The 19,890-nt window shown below is 55.6% G+C and overlaps 1 protein-coding gene across 5 annotated transcripts in view; it reads left to right on the top strand.

Annotated features, from left to right (window-relative positions):
• Zmiz1 (zinc finger MIZ-type containing 1) overlaps positions 1-18,319 on the top strand; it is a 34,147-nt gene extending 15,828 nt beyond the window's left edge. For 2 of the 5 annotated variants that reach the window (XM_078039182.1, XM_078039175.1), the window contains exons 7-18: positions 1,268-1,345; positions 1,973-2,147; positions 2,532-2,673; positions 3,998-4,208; positions 5,411-5,516; positions 6,017-6,177; positions 7,150-7,217; positions 7,525-7,593; positions 8,011-8,255; positions 9,238-9,404; positions 12,790-13,053; positions 14,423-18,319. In XM_078039182.1, the coding sequence (XP_077895308.1) occupies positions 1,268-1,345; positions 1,973-2,147; positions 2,532-2,673; positions 3,998-4,208; positions 5,411-5,516; positions 6,017-6,177; positions 7,150-7,217; positions 7,525-7,593; positions 8,011-8,255; positions 9,238-9,404; positions 12,790-13,053; positions 14,423-14,530 (1,794 nt within the window). In that variant the 3' untranslated portion in view covers positions 14,531-18,319. Of the gene's footprint in view, positions 1-1,267; positions 1,346-1,972; positions 2,148-2,498; positions 2,674-3,997; positions 4,209-5,410; positions 5,517-6,016; positions 6,178-7,149; positions 7,218-7,524; positions 7,594-8,010; positions 8,256-9,237; positions 9,405-12,789; positions 13,054-14,422 lie in introns of all 5 variants that reach the window. The other 3 variants (XM_078039174.1, XM_078039171.1, XM_078039187.1) reach the window with 2 other exon arrangements.
• Positions 18,320-19,890: the final 1,571 nt, after the last annotated feature.

The raw sequence follows: 19,890 nt of genomic DNA, 5'->3' as shown, positions 1-19,890 counted from the left end.
GCGAGCACTCTACCAACTGAGCTATAGCCCCAGCCCCTTGGTTCCTGTTCTTATGGGTTTAGATGAGGCTTTCCTGCTCATAAATGGCACACACAAGATAATAACAATAAGGAAATGCCTTTTTCAAAAGAAAACTATACACTCTGACTATGTTAACATTTTATTCTAAACCAACACATTATAAAACTCTTATTACAGCTGTGATCTTTTTGTTTCTTGTTACTGGGGGTTGAACCCAGGGCCCCACACATACTTGGCAAGTGCTCTACCCCTGAGCTGCATTCCCAGCCTTTCTTATTTTTTATTTCGAGACAGGGTCTTATTAAATTACTCAAGCTGGCCTCACACTTGTGGCCTTCCTGCCTCAGCCTCCCAGGTAGCTGGGATTACAGACATAAGCCACCGTTCCCAGCTACACCTATAATTTTGCATCTTTTTTTTAACCTAATCTGAGTTAATAAGCATACTACCTATTGCTATAGTGTCTCTGTTACTCTCACTTTTCTTTTTCTTTTCTGTGTGGGTTTTTGGTTTTGTTTTTTTTTCAGTTTTGTTTTGTTTGTTTGTATTGGTACCAGGGTTGGAACTTAGGGATGCTTAACCACAGAGCCATAACCCAGCCCTTTTTATATTTTATATTGAGATAGTTTTGCTACGTTGCTTAGGGCCTCACTAAGTTGCTGAGGCTGGCCTTGAACTTGTAATCCTCCTGCCTCAGCCTCCCAAGCCGCTAGGATTACAGGCATGTGCCATCGCGCCTGGCTCATCCTTACTTTTCACAGTTGCCTAATACTCCAACAATCTCACCCTGATTTACTACTCTCTCCCTCTGTTAGATGTTTGTGTTATTTCTGATTTTTCACTTTTGAAATAATACTATGATAAACCTCTTCAGGCATCCAGACTTTTCCTTCCGGATTTTTATAAAATACATTCTCAGGCGTGAAGAAGACGTCACTATTTTGCATTTACTTGCCAAAGAACCGTGCCAGCGTACGCGGCCATCTGCCACGTGGGTTTACCATTTTTGCTCTGACTTCAGCAGCGCTGGTGTTGCTATTTTGCTGGGCTCTTTAGCTAAATTAGTCACTATGGATGGAGGGGGCAGAACACGGTCCCTGGGGGACGCCCTGCTCCGCCCTCCTTCCCGCCCAGGCAGAGCCTCCTCAGCATCCCCTGGTTCTCCAGGCAGCCTCCAGCTCTGCCAGAAGGGAGGGCGCCCCTGCCTCCTGCCCCGCTCCTACCATTGCTTCTCTTGTTTTAACAGCCAGAACAGTTTAATGGACAAAATAACACCTTCTCGGGGAGCAGCTACAGTAACTACAGCCAAGGGAATGTCAACAGGGTATGTTCCCATTGAGTCTGCAGACCTCTCACCCTCGGGCAGCAGGAGGATCCAGAGGCCCTCGCTGTGCCTGCCCAGCCTCTCTGGATGGCAGTGTCCACGGGTGGGGGATACACCTTCTGGTCACCTGCTTTGGGGCCCAGATGCCCACAGTTCTATGTGGGTGAGCCGATGAGGATTGTGGGTCTGAGAGGGAACAAGGCGAGGACTGAGAGGAGAAGGGCTCCTGGGGACGGGGACCTCCATGGGTTGGGACTGGGGGATATGGCCTCAAGTCCTGATGTGGGAAGGCCGCCTGGCAGGTCCCAGCTCTCCTCTCCTCCTAGGGTAGATTAGACAAGTCCCCAGTTACCCTGAGCCTCAGTGTCCCCATTTGTCAAATGGGTTTGGAAATCTGCATTCTCCTGGCACTGAAGCAGCTCATGGTGTGAGATCCGATGAAGGGTGGGGTGTACTCTTCCAGGGAGAGCGGAGTCCATAGGAGACAGTGGTTTCCTGGGAGACTCCTCCACTAGGGGAGTGAGTGGTCACCCTCGTGGGCCCTGGAGAATGAGGGGCTGTGTCCACAGCCAGGTCCTTTCCTTCCCTGTGACCCCATATCTTACTTGTGGTTTCTCTTCCTTCCAGCCTCCCAGGCCAGTTCCTGTGGCAAATTACCCACACTCGCCCGTTCCAGGGAACCCCACGCCCCCCATGACCCCTGGGAGCAGCATCCCTCCCTACCTGTCCCCCAGTCAAGATGTTAAACCGCCCTTCCCACCTGACATCAAGCCAAATATGAGCGCTCTGCCGCCACCCCCAGGTGAGGACCCCGCAGTCTCCTCCCCAGTCATTTTCACCTGGGAGCTCCCCAGTGGGCCAGGAGTAGGGGGCTTAGAAGTTGGGCTGCCCACCCACTTGGGTGGCCAAAGGCTGGGGAGGAGGCCAGGAGGAGGAGCCTAAAATTCTGGAGCAGGGAGGCCCAGGGGAGAAGACGGAATCCATGGGAGGGCACAGGTGGGCTCCCTGGCTCCCTGGTGTGTACTTGGTCACAGCCCAGCTTCTGGGGTTCTGTGGCCCAGCCCCAAGTTCCTCTGAGCTAGCAACCCAGGCGGTTTCACGGGGGTGAGTCCCACCCAAGGCCCCAGAACCTATGCCACTGTTCCCGTGGCAGCCTGTGGCTCATCCGGCCCCTGTCCCTGCCCAGCCAACCACAATGACGAGCTGCGGCTCACGTTCCCTGTGCGGGATGGCGTGGTGCTGGAGCCCTTCCGCCTGGAGCACAACCTGGCTGTCAGCAACCACGTGTTTCACCTGCGGCCCACGGTCCACCAGACGCTCATGTGGAGGTGAGTGTAGCGGGGCGCAGCCCAGGTGGGACGGGGGAGCTCCCACAACGCCACAGACTGCCCCGGGCCCGGTGTGGCCTTGCATGGGTGGTAGCAGCAGCTTCCTGCTACCTTCACTTGTTCGGCATCATTGATTGGGCCCTGCCCTGTGTGAGGCTCTGGGGAGCTCCTGGGACACTCACAGTGGCCCAGGGGCTGGAAGCAGCATCACTTACCCAGGTCCTGAGTGTGGGGGAGACTGCCCACCCGCAAAGGTGGCTGAGAAGGAGGCTGTCCCGGGTGAGGCCCTGAGTTGGCAAGAGGGAAAAAGCAGTCAAGAATTTGAACTTGGCTCCCGTGGCCAGACCCTCAAATGTAGAGATGAGGCTGGAACTGACGGAAGGCTGGGCAAGGGGCTGACCACTGGGCAGGACTGCCACTCACATGGGGAACTCAAGTATGGGGTCTAGGCGCCCCCTCCTGGGCCAGGCCCTGTGTTCACGGCCTGCTGTGATCTTGGGTGGTGGGTGACATTGCTTTCCCCTTTGGCAGCTGAGGAAATGAGGCTAGAGAAGTGCTTTAAAGGGTGGGAGTTCTCAGGGCTAGCAAGTCGCAGAGCCAAGACTTGGGCCTGGGTCTCTGGATGCCAGAACCAGCCTGTATCCCCTACCCCTGGGTCCTTCATCCTCAGGCACGGCTCCCTCATGCTGCCTCCCCCTTCCTGGGACTAGACAGCTGCCCAGTGAGCATCCTGAGGGCTGGAGAAGGGTCTCTGCTCTGGGCACATGCACACTTCCACACTTGTAGACTTCCACACTTCCACACTCACTCATAGACTTACACACCTTGTTATTGTGTGAGTGGGCATTCAGGACACAGGAGCTGGGACACTCGTTCAGGAGTGGCCAAGACTTCCCACCCATGGACAGACCTAGGTGGGCCCTGTTGACCCATACTTCGTACCCGGGAGCCCCATGTGGAAGGCTGCTCCCCTGATTGGCCTGGAGATGGGTGTAACCACCTCACAGTCGATCTTGTCAATAGCGTCTGTCCTTTAGGCCCTCTGTCTTTGTTGTGAGGTATTGGGAGTCACCCTTTTAGGGAGCAGGGACCAGGTAGCTAGTAGCCAGAGCTGCAAGCATGGACGGAGTGCCGGTCGTATGTGGGAATGGTGGGCCTTGGTGGGGGTGCGTTTTGACTGGAGACGGGATCTCCAGGATGAGTGAGGAGGTGGTCAGGCAAGGAAACGGGCAGCAGCGGGGGTCGGGTCCTACAGGACTCAGGGGTGATGGTGGTTTGGAGGCACCAGGGTGCCTCACAGAGCTGACCTGAGCCCTGCCCCCAGGTCTGACCTGGAACTGCAGTTCAAGTGCTACCACCATGAGGACCGGCAGATGAACACCAACTGGCCCGCCTCGGTGCAGGTCAGTGTCAACGCCACGCCCCTCACCATCGAGCGTGGGGACAACAAGACCTCACACAAGCCGCTGCACCTCAAGCACGTGTGCCAGCCGGGCCGCAACACCATCCAGATCACCGTCACCGCCTGCTGCTGTGTGAGTGTGCGGCGGGGTGGGGCGCGTGGGATCCCCGGGTCCCCTCCAGCTACGCCCTGGGTTGCTGTTCCCCACCCCACAGCTGTCAGAGTGATTGAAGCCACTGTGCTCTGATCTCAGACTCAGCCTCCCCCCTCCTTTTTTTTTAATATTTATTTTTTAGTTGTAGTTGGACACAATATCTTTATTTATTTATTTTTATGTGGGGCTGAGGATTGAACCCAGGGCTTTGCACTTGGTAGGCAAGTGCTCTACGGCTGAGCCACAACCCTAGCCCCAGCCTCTTCCCCTTTTATACTCCACTCTGTCCACGTATCTCCACCTTACTCCTCAGGTTCCCCTGGCCACCTGCACCCCTCTTCTGTGAAGTCTGGTGCATCCCTCAAAGCCAGGGCCTGCACTCACCTCATCTGCATAAGAGTTTTATATTCTAACCACCTTTTCCCCCAGACCCACCTCCACTAAGTCCAGAGTTAACTGTCCTTCTCCACCAGCCCTGTTGTCATGGAGGGGTGTGTGCCACACTTGTGAGCACTTGTCCCTCCAGCCTAGGAGTCATTGATCTGGGACCATGGCTGAGCCATGCTGTCCCAGATCAGGGCTGGCACATGGGGTGTACTGGGGCAGCTTGCATGGGGTGAATCGCATGCGCTGCTTTCCTGGTCTCCCTGAGGACCCAGGAGAAGAGAGGCTCTGGTTCTGCGCTTGCGAGCACAGGAGCACTGAGGCCACAGAGCTGGGAGTCACAGGACTAGGGGAGCTAGGCAAGGACATTCCTCTGTCAGTGTGAGGAGGCTGGGTGGACAGTCCTGGACGGTGGCCTGGAGGGGGGAAAGCCCATCGCCCTGGGACAGGAAGGGCTTAAGACGCAGGATGGGAGCAATATGGGGTGGGGGTGGGTAGGAAGCCAGCTGAGTTCCATTCCTGATGCCACATGTCCCATAAGTTCTTCCACCTTGTCGACATGGAAAACAGATAGCCACGAGAGTGGTGACACCCCGGCTCAGGCCCCAGACTTGCAACTAGAATACACTGACTATTCTTGGGCTCTGTCCCTGGTCCTGGGGGACCCTCTCCTAGAGATGCAATACCTTGGGATCTCAAAAGTCTGGGCCTTGGCAACAGAGGCTGTAGAAGCTACGGGTGGAGCAGGGCTGGGGACAGTGGCGGGGACTGAGCAGGCTTCCTGCTTTCTCCTGCAGTCCCACCTCTTCGTGCTGCAGCTGGTGCACCGGCCTTCTGTGCGCTCCGTGCTGCAAGGCCTCCTCAAAAAGCGCCTCCTACCTGCAGAGCACTGCATCACGAAAAGTGAGTGGGTGTTGGGTGGGCACAGGAGTGACAGCCTGCGGCTGGGCCTGGGAGGGGGTCCTGTCCTGGGGAGAGCCCCAGGCAGGGGGTGTAGACGGCCCCTCCTCCTCTGGTATTGCTCTTCACACTGCTACCTTGCGCCATCCTCCGTTTCCGTTTCCATACTCCAGAATCAAGTGCAAAGGCGCCTGAGGGGCTTTTTTTTTGCTGGCTCAGTAAATCAGAGAAGTGCCAGACGGTTTCTGAGCTTTGCAGAAAGTCCCCCATTGCTAGCCAAGGCCCATCCTGTTCTGCAGAGACTGGGGAGCTGCAGGTCTCTACCTTGGGCATGAGCACTCCTACGTGTCACACTGGGAGGCTGCTATTCCTCATTGCTGGGCCGCAGGACCCCTGAAAGAATGCGCTCCATTCTCCAGTGCTTGATGGGCAGGGTTTGTTCAGGTGTGTTTGCCAACCCACCCTCTGGGCCCCCTCAACCACCTGTTCCTCCCGCCCCACAGTCAAGCGGAACTTCAGCAGCGTGGCTGCCTCCTCGGGCAACACCACCCTCAACGGGGAGGACGGCGTGGAGCAGACAGCCATCAAGGTATCTCTGAAGTGCCCCATCACATTCCGGCGCATCCAGCTGCCTGCCCGAGGCCACGACTGCAAACACGTCCAGGTGAGCCTTCCCAGGGCAGCTCTAAGACAAGCACCTGCAGCAGGCAGGGGTGGCGAGGGGCCCACAGGGCCTGTCTCTGACCCCCAAGGACGCCGTCAGCAGCTTCCTTCACTTACTCCTGCAGCCATCATTTATGCTTGGGGCACCCTTTCTGCCAAGTCAGGGCCTGGGTCCGCAGGGCTACAGGATCAGGGTTAGAGAGTCCTTATCCTGGCAGATGGTAGATCTGACTGGGAATCCTGCCAGGATACCACCGCTGGCCCAGGACCTGAGAGCAGGGAACCCCTGCCTGGTGAGCTGCTGTGTCCAGGCCTTGCCTCAAGCAGGAGAGGGCATGAGGGATTGTCACAGTCCAGGTAGGCTGTGACAGGGCTCTAGGAGCATGTAGACAGTCCAGGCTGGGAGAGATTCATTGTGTAGGGACTGCTCAGGCAAGGTCTCCCAGAAGAGGGGTGAGGAGCCAGCCCATAAGGGCATGCTGAGTGGCACTGGGCCGTCACCCGGAACCCTGTGGTCAAACATGGCTGGTCCTGAGGGCTATGCCAGGGAACAGGAGCCTCCCTCCTTCTGAGAGAACGTTGAGTGTGATGGATGTCCTGGTCACTTTGTTTATCTGACCAGCCGGGTGGATGGATGCGATCAGAGCTGTCCTCAGTGTCTGGGCTGGGCTAGAGGGGTGGTCAGAGTCCACACTGCCCTTGTCCTCACTGAGAGGCTTTCACAGGGCAACCTGGCTGGGATGCAGGGCCAGGAAGCCATCTCAAAGGGTGTGAGGTAGGGTCAGGGGTGTGAAGGGTGCCAGGCAGAGGACTAGGGGCTGGTTCACATGCAAAGTTGGTATGCCTTTTGCTGCACCCTCTGCCTGTCCCCATCCCTGGTAGGGCAGTCTTCCAAGTCTCCCCAAGGTGCACAAGGCAGCTTCTGATAGGCCTCGTCTCAACATTTGTCTATTGTCTGTCTCCACTTGTGCAGTGCTTTGACCTGGAGTCCTATCTACAATTGAATTGTGAGCGAGGGACCTGGAGGTGTCCTGTGTGCAAGTGAGTGATGACTGTCCTGGCAGAGAATTCCCCCAGGGGGGCTGCAAAGGGGAGGAGCGCCCCCTCCCTCTGGCTGTCCCCCTTCTTTGGGCTCCAGCCACTTTCACCTGCCAAAAAGCAAAGCAGAACCAAAGCCCAGCAGAGGAGCTCGGCTTCCATGGGCTCTGCAAGAAACCTTTGTCACAGGGCCGCCTCCTGTGTAGCAGCAACAGGGGTGGGATTTGGTGGGCACGGGTGGGGCCAGGCAGCTGTGCCCCACTTCCTTGAGCCCAAGAGCTAAGGCCAAGGCCCTCGTTTCCTCTTCCAGTAAAACTGCTCTGCTCGAGGGCCTGGAGGTGGATCAGTACATGTGGGGGATCCTGAACGCCATTCAACAGTAAGTGGTCTCTGGCTGGACTGTGGCCAGTATTGGGGGACTGGGGGCGGGGAGGAGAGGGAGGTTGCAGATAGCAACGATCACGTCCCTGGTCAGACAGACAGAACCCTGACCACATCCCTGATCTCTCTGTAACTTTACCTTGGGAATTTCTGGACCTGGGGCAAATGAATGTTCCAACATGTTCTGAGGGAACAGAACTAGCCAGGGCAGGAAGCTGGCAGTACCCTCACAGCAGCTCCTTGGGTGGCAGGCCTTGAGGGCCCTAGGCCAGCCACTCATTTCCCTAGCCTCAGTCTCCACATCTCCCAGAGCTGTCAACATCCCCACCAGGCTTCCGTTCTTACAGAGTGTGGTGAAATGGGACAGGAGGCTTTGCACCCCATAGCCTCAGCTCCGATCCCCTTGCTCCCACAGCTCTGAGTTTGAAGAGGTCACCATTGACCCCACGTGCAGCTGGCGGCCAGTGCCCATCAAGTCAGACCTACACATTAAGGACGATCCTGACGGCATCCCTTCTAAGCGGTTCAAGACCATGAGCCCCAGCCAGATGATCATGCCCAACGTCATGGATATGATTGCAGCCCTGGGCCCTGGCCCATCCCCCTACCCACTCCCACCTCCCCCCGGGGGCACCAACTCCAACGACTACAGCAGCCAAGGTGGGTGATGCCAGACGAGGTGGGGGAGCCCCGAGTCCAGTGGGGACACAGAAGTTCTATGCTGATAGCAGCAGGTGCAGAGGGGAAGGTGAAGAGGCAGAGGTGACCTGCCTCCAAACAGGAATCCTAAAATCACTGCACTTGGAGGGGAGGGCAGCCAAAGCCCAAGGCCTCAGAGCCACTCTCCTGTTGCCTCCCTCAGACCCTTCTGTGTTTTTCTGTGACATCTCTTATTGTCCCTGTCCCTCCAACTCTCCCCTCTCCCAGGACAGAGTCCGGGTACCTGGATCCCCAGGGCCTTTGACTACCCAGCTCACCATCACTGGCTCTTACTCCCTGCTGGCCAGACTTCACTTCACCCCTACTGCTTGCTACTTGGTCCAAAAAATATCCCACCCCAAAAATCAGAGGGTGGCATCTCCCTAACCAGGATCCCTGATCTTAGGTCCCCAGGACTCCTGGGTGATTAGCAGCCCAGAGACATTAGCCCTCCTGGTTCATGTCCCATGGCTTGTTGAGGACTCCAGTGTGCCGGCATGCTGACCCTCTGAGCTTCACCATCACTGTGTGGTAGAGGGTGTGGTGACTGAAGAAGCTGGACCGCTATCCCCTCTCATGTCACTTTGAGCCTGGTCCATTTGGAGGCTTTGTGGACTTGGCAAAAGAACCTCTGGGCTTTGGTCTTCCCATTATGAAATATGGCCATCAGGAGGAACCACTCAGACTTGGCCTTGTGCTGTGTCCCCCTTCTCCAGCTCTGCCTCTCATCCACAGTAGAGCAGTGCATGCCCCAGAATACCCTGTCCCACCAGAGGAGGTGTCTTTGCTGCTCCGTTGTGCAGCCCAGGAGTGTAAGGCTGCAGGAGCCTTGCTAGCCTCCTGAGGGGCAAGGACTTGGCTTTTACCTTTACTCTCTCCATTCCTTGGGGGTGGCCACCACCGCGCTGGGTGACTCCATGTCCCCATCTCATTCCTTCCCCAGGCAACAACTATCAGGGCCATGGCAATTTCGACTTCCCCCATGGGAATCCTGGCGGGACATCCATGAATGACTTCATGCACGGGCCCCCCCAGCTCTCCCATCCCCCGGACATGCCAAACAACATGGCTGCCCTCGAGAAACCCCTCAGTCACCCCATGCAGGAAACTGTGAGTACCTCTTCCTTCCCCAACCCTCCCCACTGCCCGGTGGTTCAGGCCGCACTCCAGCTTGTCGGGAGCTGTCTAGGACAAAGCCCCCCTTGGGACTTTTCTGATGTGGGTATCCTGGTTCCTTCCTTGGCAAAGGGGATAACCAAGAATTGGGCCTGGTGGCTCAGAAGGGAGTAAGGGGCCTGATATGGTTCATCTGCATCCGTGGACTTCACTGTTTCATCTAGAATTTGGATTTTCTGGAAATTGAGGAAGCTCCAGGCTCCTAGTTACATACACAGGGTACTTGGGCGATCGCACACACACGTGCACACATACCACTACCTATTTCTCTCTCCTTCTCTTTCTTTCTGCCTCCCTCTCTCTCCTGATACCCCTTTGCACATAATTCCAGCCACCTAGAATTTGATCCCAAACCCAGGCACCTATTCCCCAAGGGTCTGAGTCTTCAGGGTGTCATTACAAAAGACAGTGCTAGGAAATCTGACTGCCCTAGGAGTCTGTGCTCCTCATCCTGTTTCACAATGATTAACACACTGCCCAAATAGCTGGGGAAGCCTCTCTGGGGCAAGAGATCCCATGCTACCCAAGACCTACCCTTCCTGTAGCCCAGACAGCAGTGGTTGGAGACCCAGCTGTCCTCAAGGGTTCTCATCTAGAGAGTGCTGGATTCTCCTCTGTTTAGCAACTGTTTCCTGAGGCATGCTCTACATCAGTTGTGTGCCAATTGTAAGCAAGACAGACCCCTGGACATGGTGGCACATACATTTAATTCCAGGCATTTAGGAGGCTGGGACAGAGGATCACACATTTAAAGCCAACCTGGACATCTTAGTGAGACCCTCTCTCAAAAGGAAATTATTAAATTATTAGCTCAGTGGTAGAGCACTTACCTAGCATGTGCGAGGCCCCTGGGTTCAATCCCCAGTACTAAAAACAGGGGCCTTGTGCTCATGGAGCACAATTTCTGGAGCCTCCACAGTGGAGGAAGAATGATTAGCGTTTTGCAGAAACTTAAGTAGCTTGACCGAGGCCTCAGTTACTCTGCTCTCTCATCTTGGGGAGGACAGGTAGTTGCCAAAGAACATGCCAGCCAGTTAGAAGGTCTGGAATCTCAACAGTACATGGCAGCAGGGTTTGGGGGCACCTACATTTAATTGGTCACTCTAGTCCTCTGATCTTCTGTCACATGACCTACAAGAAAGGGGCTTCTGGCTTGTGCTGTTCCACATGCCTAACATGGAATTAGCTCTGCCGCTGAGCCAGAGGCTGTTCTTGTGGGCTAGAGGCTGTCCTGTGGGCAAGAGGCTTCCTGGATTCTCAGAGAGTCTGAATGTTAACTCCTCTGCATGGGGCTTCCAACTTCTAGGGGCTTCTCTCCTTTCTTGGCTCTGCTTCCCAGGACTTCAGCAGTCTGCACCCAGGAGACACCCAGATCACACTTCCACACCCACCACACATCCCAAGCCGTACATGTCCTGACCCTGGGAGATGGCAGTGGGAAGGCCATATGCTCTCCTGTCTTCTGTTAGCCATGTCACTGGCATTTTGTGCAGGGGGACCTGAGCCTGTGAGTTGACTTCAGAGCCTCCCAGGGATGCTCCTTTGTTTCTGGCCTATCACTAGAAGGCAAGCAGACCCAGAAGCACAGCTGTACTAGGTGGGGTGAGCAGTCACAGGTCAACTCCCAGCACACCTGCACGACTAGAGGTAGCCAGTCCACCCTCCTCCCCACCCTGCATGCCAGGACTGGCTGGACAGCTCCCACCAGGTGCTGATGTGCCCAAGGACTCTCCCTTGCCAGGTTAAGGTTGACAAGTGTATTTGCAGGGCTCAGAGAACACCTGGCCCTCCAGGCTCTGAGATATTCCAGCCCATATCAGGGTCCAGGGGAACGGCTGTGTCAGAAGATCCAAGGACCGTCTGTCCAGAACAGGGCTATTTACAGGAATATGGAGCCCCTTCCTGCTGCCCGAGAATGGACTCTGTGGGGCATCTGCATCTCACTGACAGCTGTAGTGGCCCGTTCCTCCAGTCTCTTCCTCAAGTCATCCCACATGTGGCTTCTCCAAGGTCCCCAAACCCCGTGGTCATGTGGTTATCCCCTGTTTTCAGGGTGGGGGCTGGAAGAGCACTGTGCTGTCCCACGTCGTATTGGGGTGCGGCTCCATATCCCCAGAAGAAAAGCCACCTGGACTGTGGGCCGAGGCCAGCCCACAGCAGAAGTGGGTAACAGCCCTCAGCAGAAACAGGAAGAAGAACTAGGGTCTGGGGAAGACCAGGGGTAGCGTGACTACTGTTTGCAAACTCAGAACTGCTTTTCTGTGTGGCCCAGAAGATGGGGCCAGGCACGGAGAGGGGGCCCAGAAGACTAAGAAAACATGTGGTCACCGGGCTGCCTGTTCCAATTGGCAGCACATAAGTGGGGCTGCGGGCCCTGTGGGGATATTTAGAGTGGGGATAAGGGCATGGGCTCAACATTCAGAGCCTTCCCCAGGCCTTCTGCTCCGAGGGAGGGCCTGCTTGGAACAACAGACAGACGAGCAGGGTACATGTTTCAATCCTACCTACCCACCTATCTGCAGACAACCCATTTTTTGGTGCTTATGCTTGCTAAACAATTACCTAGATCTATTAGAGACAACTCCGGGCTCAACAAGGCCTGGAGGTGCCTGGCCTTCTCAGTGTCTGGTACGAGGGAGTTGGCCAGGAAGAAGGGCCCAGCAGTGTGCTGAGATGCCCCTGGTCATCCAAGTTGCCACCTTGCTCTACCCTTTGATGTCACAGCTGAGTTCCATCCTTGGAGGCAGGCAGGGTGCATCGTCTTCATGCCCAGCCTTGCCCCTTTCCTGGGCCTACTTGGGGGGTGCAGCCCCGGGCCTGAGCTGCACGCCTGCCCCGTGCTATGTGTCTGCGTCTGCTCTCTGCTGCCCTGGCCCTTGGGGGCCTGCACCGCGCTGCCGGCAGCACCACTTGCCTCCCCGCTCCCCAGAAACATGCCCATTTTGCTTCTTCATTCTGCCCTTGCTGTTGTTCGTTGTGACGGTGTCTGGGGTGGGGAGGCCGAGGGGTTCGGAGGGGCCTGGGCCTGCTCTCAGCATCTGCGCCTGTCTCAAAGCCCTTCGGGGCCGCGTGCAGCCTGAGAGGCCCGGTCCCCTGCCTTCCTCTCTGTGGCCTCCCTGGCTGGCAGTTTTAAGGGAGGACAGGGTTTTTGTTTGTTTTTCTGCCCCCTCCCACCAACAACCATTCAGCCTTGTGAGGGGGCAGCTTTGTTTGGGGGTTGTTATTTCCCTGGTTTGTTTGGTTTTCATTTTCTCCAGGCATCTCGTGGCTGTTCCTCGTCACCTCACCTTTCTTTCTCCTGCTCTCTCCTCCTCCACAGATGCCACACGCTGGCAGTTCTGACCAGCCCCATCCCTCCATACAACAAGGTTTGCACGTACCACACCCCAGCAGCCAGTCAGGGCCTCCATTACATCACAGTGGGGCTCCTCCTCCTCCTCCTCCTTCCCAGCCTCCCCGGCAGCCGCCACAGGCCGCTCCCAGCAACCATCCACACAGCGACCTGACCTTTAACCCCTCCTCAGCCTTAGAGGGTCAGGCCGGCGCGCAGGGAGCGTCCGACATGCCGGAGCCTTCACTGGATGTAAGTTGGGGTCACCATGCGCCTTGGCCTGGGGCCAGGCCTGGCACCGGGACCTGCCCGAGAGAAGGGGTGGGTGTTGAGGGCTCAAGGCCCCGGGTGGAAGAGGTGGGTGGGCGGTGGGTGGACCCCAGCCAGTCTGCCCTGGCTCCAGAACCAGGAAGCCCCACCAGGGGGAAGTGTCACTGAGAACCCCTGCTCCGCTGGCCCCTCCCCACAGTCCCCTGACCACAGTCCTTCCACCCAGGTCCTTGCAGGTTCCCTTGGGGCCAGGGCTTTGGAGGCAGCACAGGAGGGTCCCTGCCCTTCTTCCCAACCTCCTCCCCTCACTTCCCCACCATGTCGAGCTTGCTGTTTCTGTGTCTGCACCCTCTCTGGCCTGAGGCACGGGAGGGGCTGGAGTGACAGGGCCCTTCTGTCCGTCTTGCTGGTCTTGTCTGTCTGCAGTTTTCTTGTCCACGTGTTGTCCATTCCCTGCTTCCGCTTGCTCCATCGTTCACTCCAAGAGGCCCCTGTGTGGGGTGACAGAAGCTGGGGGGGCAGGAAGATCAGCTTCACTATCAGGGTCACTATCAGGGGACAACTGAGGTTCAGGGGTCCCCCACCTTGAGGCCTAAACAGTTTGGAAAATTAGGGTGGGACACGGAATGACTGAGGCTGAGCACTAGTTGGACGGACTGGCAGGTATGGGGCAAGACGCTTGCTGTTCCCATCCCCGCCTTGGTTGCTGGGGGCAGTGACTGGCCTACACCTCTACGTCGACGCTCCCCAGAGGAGGCCTGTCCTCCGCTCAGTGACACTTGTCCTCCGCCTCCTGGGCCCACTGGGCAGCAGAGGCTTCGCAGCAGGTGGGACTCACTGTGCTGCCATCTTGGGTTCTCACCCAGACATAGGCCAGTGGGGGTGTCATGATAGAGGGTAGGAGACAGTGGGCCACAGGCTTTTCTAGGAGGTCTGGGGAGAGGACCAGGGTGGTGAGCACTGCACAGACCACTGGCCTTCCCACAGCCCACCTCCTTGTGCTCACGTGTAAAGCCACGCGTGGCTTCTGCTGGGCGGCCGTGTAACCTGCCCTGGGACTTCCCAGGGTGTAGGGCTGATGTATGTGCCCGAGAAGGACCAGCCCAGCCCAGCCCAGGTCTTGGCAGTCCAGCTCCTCTGCCCTAGGCTTGAAATGAGCATGGACGAGGCCCAGTGGCCTGGATGTGTGTGGGCAGCCAGAAGGCCCACACTCAACACTGCTAGGGTCCCTCTTTGGGCTAGGGTCTTGGGGGGCAGATGGAAGGGGAACGACCAGGCTGGCGGGCATCCCTGCACTCCCTCCCTGGGCCACTCCCAGTTAACACTTCATCTGGACTTCATTCTTTTCCAGCTCCTGCCGGAACTCACAAATCCTGACGAGCTCCTCTCCTATCTGGATCCCCCCGACCTTCCAAGCAATAGCAACGATGACCTCCTATCTCTCTTTGAGAACAACTGAAGGCCACCCCTCCACTGGGGCCATCCCTCCCCACTCTGCCTCCTACCCCGTCTGTCCCACACACTTTTCCACCCGGGAGCCCATGCCTCAGGCTGCCCCTCACAGGGACCACAGGCTTGAGGGTGAGCAGGGTGTACCCGGAAGGCCTGTGAGTCTACAGCCCGTGTCTCCCGAATGCCCTGGGCAGGGGCCCATGCCCAGAGCAGGCCCCGGGATGACCCCCACTGAGGGGGGCCCGGCCCAGCAAGAGGCTTGTGCTGATGGCGGCTAAAGGTCCCTCTGTCTGTGCTGACTCCAGATGACCTTCCAGTGTCCCCAAGGGTTCTTCCACTTTCTAAACTGTAGCCCTGCCTCCCTGCTTCCCAGCCCAGAGCTTCCTGCAAGGGATTGGAGCCTGAGAGAAGGCCCCCAAAGACCTGGGGAACCCCAAACTTTGGAGAAGCAGTGACAGTTGGCAGCAGGAGAATGGCCTGCCCCCCACCACCCACCACAGAAAAGCACAAACCTCTGGGAAGGAGAACATCTCAGAGGCCAAAGGTCATCACTTTGGCCTCTGACCTCTAAGCCAAGATACCCTGTAAACTTTCTCAGAAAGCAGAGAAAAAGGACAAGATTCTGTGTCTGAGAGGGTCTGCCATTCCTGCTTGGGGACTGGTGGGAAAGGAGATCAGGGCCTCCCGGGAGACAGGACGAGGCATTGGAGGGTTTCATAACCTTTTGGACTCAGATCAAGGCTCAGCCTCAGAGGGCAGAGAGTGCACCCAACCCAAATGATTATGCCCCTGGAGGGGGGTGTGGGGTTGCCACCAGCCAGAGTCAAATAGGGCAACCACTTACAACTCTGCTCCAAGCTACTCCCTGATTTGAGATGGCCACATGGAAAGTCCTGAAGTCACCTGGAGGAAAGGAAGATTGCACTTGGACAGCAAGCAGTTTCCCTCCACGTGTGCTGGTTCCTTCCTGCGGCCCGTCTCCCGCCTCTCCAAGACTGTTCCATGGGACACCCACTTCAAGTCCTCTGTGTCCTCGTTCCATTTGTCCAGCCAGACAGCAGTGGTAACCGGTGGAGAGGTGGGGCAGGCGCAAGGGCGGCTCGGGTGAGGCCTGCACTGGAGCTGGGCAGCAGGTGGCCAGTGCCGCCGCATCTCTCCCCATGCTCAAAGCTGCCCCTGACTCCAGCCCAGCCATCGCTGAGTGCACCTGGACAGCCCTGCAGGCAACTCACGGTGTGAGTGTCTGTGGCCACCAGCCTGCTCTTGGCATCCCCCTCCACCCGCAGCTCCGCACACACTCCTGCTCCCTCTGGTCTTCCTCCACTGCTTCACTCCATCTGGCTTAGGTGTCCCCTGGGAGCTTGTCACATGTCCACTTTGTTCCAGGCTGATCTGTGCCCCTGAGCCTCATGGCGTGTGGGGATGCTGGAGTGTCCCCTCACCTGGGTCCTAGCTATAAATACTTGGCGCCCTTCTTGCTGCTGCCCAGGGCCCTTGCCTGCCCTCCCGTCCACTCTTGGTATCCTCATTTGCCATCAATCTCCCAGTCTCCCTCTGGGCGGTGGGCGGCTCGGGTGAGGCCTGCACAATCCAGCACTCTTCTGCGGATTATACCGGAAAGGTGGCCTCAGCTGTTGACTTGCAGTCACCGTACCAAATGGCACAAGGTTTTCTGTAGGAAAGCTGCCATCGCCCCCGCCCTTTTTCTTCCTTTGTCCCCGTTGTCGAGGTTTTTTCAAACAGTGTGTTGTTCAGTATGCAAATCAATTATTTTAAGAATCGCTTTTGTAAATATCTTTGTGAATATTTTAGTATTGTCTTTGATAATATTCAACATTTTCATGACCTGGTTATAGCCTTTGCTGGTGTTTTTAAAATACCTTGACTCAACAACAAAAAACTCGAGTCCTTTTTTTTTTTTTTTAAAAAAAAAAAACAACAAACAAAAAAAAAAGAAACCAGGGCTATTTGTACAGACAGATGAGGGACGAATAGAACGGGTGGCTAGGCTGGGAGTCGGAAGACTAGGCAGTTCACAGTTGAGAGCCATACCCAGTGGGCTTCTGGGTACAAGATCATGCCAGGTGGTGTTGTGGCCGTCCCTGCACAGGGCCTGTGGCCTGGCGGGAGGCCATGGTCTAGGTTGGACCATCTGGAATGTTCACCTTCAGACAGACTGACAGAAGCCTGCTTTAGATGATCCTGCTTCCTGCCATGATCCTTTGCCCTGACAAGGCCTGGGCCCCGGCTGGTCCTTTTCACTGCGTGCCCAGATTCCGCCCACAGATCCATCCACAGCGTTAGTGGAGAAGCCGTAGATGTGCTGGCAACGAGGCCTCCAGGCCCCTCTCCTGGCCATCTCTGGGCTGGACACCTCAGGCTGGTTTCCTAGGCCCCCTCCCAAGCAAGCCTCCACCAGCTAGTTCATTCAAGAGCTTCCTTGTGGACGGCACTGCCCGAAGCCCACCCTCCAGGGACATCCCCCTCCCACAGTAATTTTGGAGCTTGTCTTGGGTATGAGGGAGGAGCAACAACATCTGGGGCTGGAACTGTCCCTTAGTAGTGACCGATGCACAAAAGAGCAACATCTGTAAGCAGAGGCAGGCCTGAGCTCTGGAAAGATATTTGCCTGATCCTTTCAGATGACAACTTGGAGCCATAAGTAACCTCAAAAAAAAAAAAAAAAAAAAAACAGGCCTCAGCAAGCCACGTTTCCATGATACGCATTGACCCACCCCATAGGCATGTTTCTGCCACCTCTCCACAAAGATGGAGTGGAAGGCAGCCGGCAGACGGAAAGAGCCCCCTGCGGGCCATCACCCCATCTTCTTGGTTTGAAGCTTTATCCATGTATCATGTTCCCTGTAGCCATTTTATTTTTGAAGAAACTTCTAATGCTTTCTCCCTAATGGAGGCCCTAACCCCCCCACCCCCACCCCCAGAGAGCTACAGGCCTGCTCCCAGCAGGCCTCGGGCCTGACCCGTCCAGACAGGGCAGCGTCAGCAGCAGCGACTCGAGGGACGTGTATATATGTAAATGAGAAATAGACACACGTCAGCAGATGCATTCATTTCTCTCGGAATGTGTATTGTTTTTTTTTTTTTTTTTCTTTTACAAAACAAAACGAGAAAAAAAAAGGCTTGGAACTCCATCTTAACGTGGAAAAACTAGATCCTGTTTGTTAGCGTTTGTGAGTTCTCCACATTTTGTCCCACTCATGTAATATACTCTGACCCTGTGTGGAAAGGCATTTTTGTTCTGTTTTGTTTTTAATTTTACCTACATGTACTATTTAGCTTCAGTCTACTAGTCCTGCCACCTGTGTACTTTTTAGGGTGCTATGGAAATAATGAAAAGAAACGGGGGATTTCAGAAGAAAATTGTAACCAAATTCATACTTTGTATAATTTTTGATATCATGATCGCAGGTGATTCACACGTACACACATAAACACACCCACACGTGCAGCCTGAAGTGACTCCCACAGAAACCGTCATCGTCTCTGTACATCGTATGTACAATGCAATCATTTCATACTTTCAACTGGTCAGAAAAACTAATTGTGATTTCTAGTCTTGCAAAGCTGTATGTAGTTAGATGATGTGACAACCTCTAATATTTATCTAATAAATATGTATTCAGATGAAACCTGTATATTAGGTGTTCATGTGGTTATTTTGTATTTAAAGATCAAATTATTTGACTATTGCTAGACATTTCTATACTCTGTTGTAACACTGAGGTATCTCATTTGCCCATGTTAATTTTTTTCTAAATAAATTGACAAAAATGAAGGTTTTGGTGAATCAGCTATTTTGTGGCTGCCAAGGAGTGGTCTGGGTGTTTTGGCTGTTGTTTTTAAACCACTACCCCCTGCCCTGTCATTCTGCTTTGGGTATGAAGCTGGAAGAGCCCTGCAGGGGGCCCTGGGAGCTGTGGGCAAGTGAGTGCTCAGACCCCTGTACCCTCCTCACCTGCTTCTGCGGGAACTTGTCTCCAGCAGGCCCTGATCCTGACAGGCAGGTGGGGCAGATGGAGTGGGTAGTGAGTGGTGTGTGGCTGAAATGGGGCCTGAACAGATCCAGGTCTTTATAGCCAAGCATGACTCAGGGTGTCTAATGGTGGCTGTCACCCATAGTCCCCCATGGATTAAAAAGCAGGAACCTATTCATGTTGATCCCCCGCAGTGGTGATTGGATCCAAAATGTCTAGAATGAAAAAACAGAGGCCTAGCCAGGCCTCACAGGAAGTGGAGTGTTAACGGCTGCTCTCCCTCCCCAGCTCTGCCTGGCCACCTGCTTCTCTGTACACCCATCCTCATCCCCTCCAAGGGGAGCTTGGGATTTCTCTTCTCCAGGACTGTGCTTTCCCTGGGGTTTGCTCTCATGATGGCTCCCACCCAGACCACAGTCCCAACCAGCCTCACAGCCTCAGCACCCAACAGACTGGCTGCTCTTCCGTGTGTCCCATTTAAACTTTGGGGAAGTGAATCTGATTGGCAGAGCTCAGCAGTCAATTGCTGGATTCCCCTTAGCCTGACCACCGGACACCAGGAAGACAACAGGCATGGTTGCCACGGGGAAGTAGGGGGCTGGCAGGGACCCCAAATCTATGTGGTAGTGTGATTCTGGAATGTCTGTGGGGATGTGGGTCAGCAGAGGGTGCAGGACTGAGTGAGGGGTGTAATGTGTGCCTAAGTTGGGCTGAGGTGGCAACGGACTGCCTATGGGGTCTGGGTGCCCAGAAGTCCCTTGACTCTAAGGTGGCACTGAGGTGGCCAGAGTTTCTCTTTTGGGTAGGAGATGGAAGGTGAGGGAGACGGGTTTACTTTAAGACTGGAATCCAGGCTGCTGCTGAGCCGCAGGCACTGCCCTCTGCCACAACACACAGTGACGTTTCCCTCGGAGCTGCTGCTCTAAGATGGCCGAGCAGGGTGGGCATCAGGAAGCACTTCCCAGAGGGGCAGGTCCTGCTCCTGCTCCTTATAGCCTGACCCTCCAGCAAGCTGTCAATCAGCATGGCGGAGCATGGCCAACACTTTTGAATGAAAATAAAGTAGAAAATATCAGCAGTCTCCCCTACAGGACAGAGGGAGGGAGTGTATCAGGCCACTTTCAGGGTGTGAATGTGTGAGTGTGTATACATGCACACGCGTGTTGAACCGGTGGGTTGTGTTTAAAAACAAAAGTTGGAATGGCATTGTGCCAAAGGTGGAAGTGGGCGAGCAGAGGGGAGGGAGTGCGGTTCCCCAATGTCACGACAAACAGCACACCTCCCTGCCATTTCAGCTGGACACCTTGAACCAGGGAGACAGCCAGATACAAGCCTGTGGCTGACCCAAGGCTTCAAAGAGACCAGCTGGCCC

This window comes from Ictidomys tridecemlineatus, chromosome 1, assembly GCF_052094955.1.
Source record: "Ictidomys tridecemlineatus isolate mIctTri1 chromosome 1, mIctTri1.hap1, whole genome shotgun sequence".
NCBI classification, from domain to species: domain Eukaryota; kingdom Metazoa; phylum Chordata; class Mammalia; order Rodentia; family Sciuridae; genus Ictidomys; species Ictidomys tridecemlineatus.
The sequence above is the reverse complement of the archived record's forward strand: the minus strand, read 5'-3'. Positions and strand labels throughout refer to the sequence as shown.